Consider the following 7,386-nt stretch of genomic DNA (forward strand, 5'->3'; position numbering starts at 1 on the left):
ATGCATTCAACAGTACTGTAGTTTTTTCATTTAATTTTTCACTTGCCCCCCAAAGGCCTACTCACACCAACTACACCAATCACACAAATGTAAAAAGTAACACAAAACATCCAAATATTTACCAGTTTGAAAATGATACGGTGGCAAAGATTGGGGTTTGGGAGAAAGGAGGTCTGCAACCAGCTGTGCAAACACAATCTAGATGATTAATGAACCCATGTGTGGGCTGTTATAGTCCACAATGACCCTGGAACCATGACCCACTGATTAAACCACAGACTGATACATGTATAGTACACACATGTAGGTAGGTGGTCTGACAGACAGACAGTTCCTGCAGTTTTCTTCTGTTTTAATAATCTATTGTGCATTTGTATCACTTTGTATACCACATGAAACTACAACTTTAAACATGAATATACACTTCATTTGGTATCTGACAGCAACATATGCGCTAAAACTAACATTAAGCAGTGGATAAGCCTTTGGTTGTATGTGTGTATATGACAGAGAAAAGTAGGAAAGATGAAGATATAAAATGTTTAATCATGGAAAAAGAATAGTATTAAAGGGGTGGAGATATGTTGGAGCTGAACTCAAATTTCAGGTCTTCGCTGAAAAAAAGAAGAAAACATTCCATATTTGGATAAGTGGTGAGACCGCTCAGGTGGTAAGTTTCAACCACAAGGCAACACTTTGTGTCTGGATCTCCGCTCAAATGGCTGCCACCAGTCTCAACATCTGGGGGTTACTTCAAGAGCAGAAGGTGCAATGTGATAACTTGCCAATACATGCTTTAAAACCTCTGGTCTTTTTGAATTGAAGAACCACTTAGACTGTATAGGAGAATCAAAAAAATAACAAATCTATGCAAAGAGAAAGCATCCAATAGCTTTTAAAATTAACGAATGTGATGGTGCAACTACTTGAATGCCCACTAGAGAGCAGCATTGGGATATACTTGATTCAGTGCCGCTAGATCATAGATAGTAAATAATAGTGCTAGATGAGCAGTATGAGTTATGTGTTTATTTTACTTTTTTACGGGGGACAATTTAGCAAGTCCATTTGCTTGAGGGCCTATGCCTTATCATCATCTAAGTGATACACTTGCCCAACAAACACAGATTTTTAATTTTTTGCCACTACAAGAAATGAATTTACATAAATATCAATGACATTACTCTACATGGGTCGCTGAATGCTGCATAGATATGTACTCACAATTTGCACATTAACACAAAACTAAAACACACAATATGACCAACTCTAGAATATAAATGTGGTGCACAAATATGACCACATGATGGCAGGAAGGGACCATGAGTGATTCAAAGCTGCTAGAGGTCTCATTGCCCTAGTCTGAAAACACAAGCACCAGGGCCTGTACATGTAATAAGTAAAAAAATATATACCTAGACAGTATACTATTTTCTAAACTCCTTTCCTGCTTGACTGAGTAAATTGTTAAGTGGTGAGCCCTTTTTTGTACTTGTTTGATTTGCATTAGAAATAATTGCAACATTTAAATAAACATTGTTTTTTTAATACATTTTTTGGGCTAGTCAGTGTGAAGATAAAAAGAACGTGATACAACAGGTTGAAAGTGCAAATACTGCGGAATCCTGAAGGTGATAAATCATCCTAAAAAGAGTTAGAATTATGTAAAGTAACAACATTGTCTTACAGACATGTCTTATGTAGCTTTAAGTTAAGAATAACCTTACCAAAATAGAAAGAAAGCAGGTCTCATCTAGAACAAGTGGTGAACAATTCAAGTCTGTCCAGCGATTGTCTAAAATAAACATAAACAGCAACCATACCAAGAGCAAATTAAAATGTATTAAAGATTGATCAAGTAAAACTTTCACAATACATTCACTAAGTTTTTTTTTTACAGAACTTGAGTGTATGTCAGAGGAGATAGGCTGCATATCCATAAGTCAAGGCATTAAGGCATTAAGGCACAAGATAACAAAGAGGGAAAGATTAATTTCCTCATTTGCCTAGTTCATTTAACAATATGACTAATTAAAACAATGATACATTGGATAAACACATGTTAATTACATAAAGAAATTATGTGTAATCAAACAACTGTCATGAAGCTTTGCAAGGCCCAAAACTGAAAAAGGAAAAAAAAAAAAAAAATTCTAGCAAAAAGGTTACAGCAGGATCACCTTTTTCCAGCTAGACTTATTTGTGAAAAAGGACAGTGCAAGACTACATTTACCTCAAGATTGTCGATACAATGATTTTCACCGTGATATACTGAACATATTTGGCACCTGATAAGCAATCAACTCAATCATTACATAAACCACTCTTCATGGACTTTTTAAGGCGGCACCCTTTCTCAGTCCATTTAAGTCCAAAGTGAGCTGGCAAATACGCTAAAATCCCTTTCTGCAGCAAACACAAGGCATTACAATTACAATCAGAACCATGATATAAAAATGTAAATGAAAATTAAAAACAAACGGGAACTCCACTTATTTCATGTAGCAAAGTCTGTTTACAGTGCTTGGACAGTATCACTGCACATGCGGAAAAAAAGTTGTAGAAAGCTGTATGGAATAAAAGATGACGCTATCTCTCCTTCTGCACTGATTTTTAGAGTTCCCTTTTGTTACATGAAATGTTAAAATACCAGTAGCAATTCTACTTCCGTTTAATCATTTACTTTTCTCATAAGTATTGCGTATCAAATGCAGACGTGTTTTTTAAGACGAGGAGCCCTGTTCATCACTTGAGTGGGAATTCTTATGTTTGTGGAGTTTTAACCAGGTGGAGAACGCCTCTCCACACGTAGGGCATTTGTAAGGCTTCTCCCCAGTGTGTAACCTCGTGTGTTCTTTCAGGTCTGATAAATGACCAAATGCCTTCTCGCAGGTAGTGCACTTATATGGCTTTTCACCTGTGTGTGTTCTGATGTGCCTTTTCAAAGTGGTACCCGTGGCAAAGCGTTTCTTGCAATGGGTGCACTTGAAGGGCTTTTCCCCCGTGTGCACCCGCAGGTGAATCTTGTACGCCGAAGAATCGGCAAACTCCTTCCCGCACTCTTTGCAGGTGTACGGCTTCTCGCCCGAGTGAACTCTCATGTGCTTCTTCCTGTTCATATCCGAGCTGAAGCTTTTATCACAGACGCTGCATTTGAACGGCTTCTCCCCGGTGTGAACCCTGGCGTGCAGGTCCAGGTTGTAACGCCGGTTGAATCCCTTCTTGCAAACCTTGCATTTGAAGGGCTTGACGGTGGAGTGAATTATCATGTGTTTGTTCAAATCCCAACTCTCCCGGAACATTGTCCCGCAAGTGTCACATTTGAAAGTCTTTGCGACCGTGTGGGATTTCATATGGAATTTGTAGTTTTTGAAATTCGACATCACTTTACCGCACCGGTCACACTCGTAAGGGTTGGACTCGCCTTTGCTACTGGCACCTTTCCCATCTTTCTTATGCGCTGGTGGGGCAGTACCTTCAGTCGATGCTGTGCTCTCATCGTTAGGGTTGTCACTTCGCCCACTACTTCTGGTAGATTTTCTTTTGTCATCCTTATGTCTCTTTTTTGCTGTTGGGTCAGTTTCCTTTGAGGTGGAGCTCCCGTCCTTTGGTCTCTTTCGAGGTGGTGACTCTTTACCCCCTGCAGACGATGTGCCTCCGTCATTATGATGCTTTTTGGGTGTTGACTCACTACTTGCAGCCAATGTTGTTTTCCCAGATTTAGATTTCTTATGTAGCTTCGGTTCACTTCTTTTGGCCGATCCTGTGTCGTCAGGGATCCAATCGCTATCCGATGTGGACTCAGGACTTCCAGGAGAAGTCGTTTTTCCGACACTGCGTTTCTTATTTGGTGCTGCTTTGGTGCTTGAAGATGAGGTCGCTTTCTCATCACTGAGTTTTCTTCTACTTGCTGTTGGATCAGTACTTCTATATGACGTTTTCTTCTCGCTGTTGGATTTCTTTTTTGTCGTTGCCTCACTGTTTCCCGGAGACGTTGGGCTCTCATCATTAAATGCTTCATTTGGTTCTGGTTCAGGACTGTGAGCTGACATTGTGTTGTCATCATAATTTCTCTCATTGTCACTCAGCCCAGTACTTCTGGTCGATGCTTTATACCCATCGCTGTGTTTCTTACTTGTCGTTGGCTCATGGCTTCCACTAGAAGTGGTTTTCCCAACACTGCGTTTCAAATTTGGTGCAGATTCACTACTTGAAGGTGAGGCTGCTATTTCACCACTACTATTCTTATTTGGCATCGGATCAGTACTTACAATTGAGGCTCTGGTCCCATCGTTACTTTTCTCAAGTGCCGTTGTTTCAGTACTTGTAACTTTGGTACTGCATTTCTTATTTGGTGCTGCTTTAGAGCTTGAAGATGAGGTCTCTCTTTCATCACTGGGTGAATTTGCTGTTGCCTCACTGTTTCCTACCGATGTCGGGTTCTCGTATGGTTCTGGTTCAGGACTTTTAGTTGATGTTGTGTCTTCATCATTACGTTTCTCATTCTCCTTTAGCTCAGCACTACTAGTTGATCTCCCATCCTGGATTTCCTTATTTGGTATTTCCTGACTATTCCCTTTCGATGTTGGGTATTCATCAGTAAGCCCTGAGCCAGTAACTGATGTGGTGGCGTTACCTTGTGGAATTGGTTCAATTCTTACAGTAGCTGATGTTATGCTGTCATCATTGCTTTGCCTATTTGGTGTTGCTCCACTATTTGCTTTTGGTGTTGGCTTTGGTGTTAGCTTGATGCCTTTCGCTGTGCTATCGTCACATTTATCATTCGGCGTCGGCTCAGCGCTTGTGTTCCCGTCGGTGCTTTTGTCATGTGATGTTTGCTCTGAGCTCTGAGCTGGTGCTGGGGTCTCGTCGTTGCTTTCCCGATTTGGCGTTGACTCAACATGTTTACTTCCTCGGGTACCGGTCAGGTGATCTTGGCTCTCGGCTTCACAGGAGTTATCAGAGAGGAGCTGGGGGTCGGCGCTCTCTTTGTCAGATATATCTTGGTTGGAGAGGCTGGATTGTGGATCTTTATTTGCGTCACTCTGCGTTTGGTCGGTCTCCACAGGGCGAGACTGATCCCCGCGGGCACTTCCCTCACAACTTGCAGTCGTCGTCTTATCGGCGTCGGTGTTTTGTTGCTGTTCAGGCTGCTGCTGTTGTTTCTGACTGATGCACATTTCTTCATGTTCGTCCTTAATCTTTGAAGGATCTGGTAGGCCCGGACTGGAGCTTGTGTCGTCGTCACGGTGCAGCTGCTGGTGGCGGTTATATGCCTCTGTGAGCTCTAAAAGGAAGGACAAAGGAATGGGACAATGCTGAAATGCGCTACATAAGCTGTATGATATTTAACAGTTAAGAATGTCTATAATGAACAGTGCCAGTTGGAAAAACAGCAGTAACCTTGAACTGAAAACAAAGTGGATTGGTGCATCTGTAGGAGCAATAACCCAATGCCAAAATCCCACTAATATACGGAAGTAAATAAGAAAAAAATTAAAAGTTCTGTAAGAATGTTGTATTCATTCTTTTTACCCTAAAGCCTATCTCATTGGATTTCCATATAGGAGGTTTGTATGTGAGTACTAACAACACAAATATATCTTAAACATGACAGGGGAATACTATTGTCTCAATCTAAACAGTTAACTAGTCTTATAATAATGCAGTGTGTTGTATTTAGCTTTTGCAGGCTTTGAGTCGTAGCTATAGGAAGCTGTCAGGCTAAATTGGTAGAGTATAAAGTACTATATTGACACTGAATTGTAGAGGAACAAAAGTATAAGCTGCTTCAAATGAAAAGTGGTCAAAGAAGTACTGAGATATTTTACATCATACTATTACCACACTGTACAATACTCACACATTTTTTTTAAGTATTCATATTTCAGAAAAATGTCCCTGCTGCATTACCATTTATTTATGTAGTATTTTACTGCTGTCCATATTCAATGTTGTATTATTACTACTTATTCGTAGCCTGCCACAGAGCTTAAACTACAGAAATGCATCATATTCTATAATCAACCATTTGTTTGTAGCGTCCATGTCCTCTGAAAACCACGAATATCTCAAAGTGCAAAAAAGAAACATACTTGTTGCATTTTACAGCTGATCTAATGTTTGTTTGTTTTTATACAAGATATTTTCTATAGGGTTAAGTTAAGTAGAACTAGGCCACCTCAATAACTCTTCTCAAGTACACCAATGTAACCTATTACATTTTACCAAGAGTGTGAAGGTTTTCGGGAACATACTGTCATACAGTCAATTGTGACTAAAGTACACGTGCGCCATGTGGCCATGGACATTATATAAGGGCGTGGCACCACATGCAGTTTTAGGTTTCAAACGATAACATTTAAATATTTGAACAATTTGGACACGGCTTTAGCTACATTGTAACATATTGCAGCGTTACTCGAAACTGAATGATTAGTTACACCCGTGAAACCGGTTTTGTCTGTAGGGTAAGGATTGACGTAAAGAAAAATTATACTATCAATAATCAATAATAATAATAATATAAATTTGCCAATGGCTTGGAATATTAGAAACAAAACTGGCTTTATCAAAGAAGGGAACTTGTTGAACTTTCTTACCTGTCCGTTGTAACTTTATCTCGGGTTCTAAGACTGACTCCAACAATCTGCGTTGACGAGCGATTTCCTTTTCATAATCTTCTATTTTCCTTTCAAAAGATCCTAATATTTCCTGGGCAGCCGCAGTGAGGCGATCGCAGACGAACTGCCTCATACTTTGAACCGAAGACATCGTTGAATTATAATCGAGATAGGCTACTTTTGTTGCTTGCTAAAACTTCCATCAAACTCTTGTGCGTGATCAGCTTTCTGTTGACTTCCGCATACCAAGTTTAGATGTATAAACAGGCCTGTGTGCCATAACGCCACCTACTGTCCCGGAGTGTGAAGTATACAGAGTATCCTGCATGTCAAGGTTAAAACCTGTTATATACTATCTATGGTTAAAACCTTTCTTTATAGGTCCAAACGTTTTTTTTTAAGGTTTTCTTTTTTAACAAAGAAAAACGGAATCTTATAAAAACCACAAGTCTCCCAATCTTTCACAGATGGACCAACTAACAATTTAATTGAGAAACTCAACATATTCACAACAGATAAAAAGCCTCCAGTTATTTCAATGCAATTTCAGTGTTTTAGGCAAGGCAAGGCAAGTTTATTTATATAGCACAATTCAGACACAAGGCCACTCAAAGTGCTTTACAGGGGCAAGATTAGAATACATAAAACACATTATAAAACATTTAAAAGCGAATAAAAGAAGCAAATAAAAATAAAGAAATAAAAACATGAAAACTGGTTTTACCTTACAGTGCATACGGAAGTATTAACAGCGCTTCACTTT

General features: G+C 39.5%; 1 protein-coding gene across 1 annotated transcript; it reads right to left on the reverse strand.

Annotated features, from left to right (window-relative positions):
- Positions 1-922: 922 nt before the first annotated feature.
- Positions 923-6,834, reverse strand: LOC307269231 (uncharacterized protein). Its single transcript, XM_080052108.1, has 2 exons — positions 6,603-6,834; positions 923-5,287 (listed from the first exon to the last, which is right to left on the reverse strand). Exons 1-2 carry the CDS (start codon positions 6,772-6,774, stop codon positions 2,724-2,726), a joined length of 2,736 nt encoding a protein of 911 aa, XP_079908234.1. The 5' UTR covers positions 6,775-6,834; the 3' UTR covers positions 923-2,723.
- Between the last annotated feature and the right edge of the window lie 552 nt (positions 6,835-7,386).

The sequence above is a fragment of the Ammodytes marinus genome (genome assembly GCF_949987685.1).
Source record: "Ammodytes marinus genome assembly, chromosome: 2".
NCBI classification, from domain to species: domain Eukaryota; kingdom Metazoa; phylum Chordata; class Actinopteri; order Uranoscopiformes; family Ammodytidae; genus Ammodytes; species Ammodytes marinus.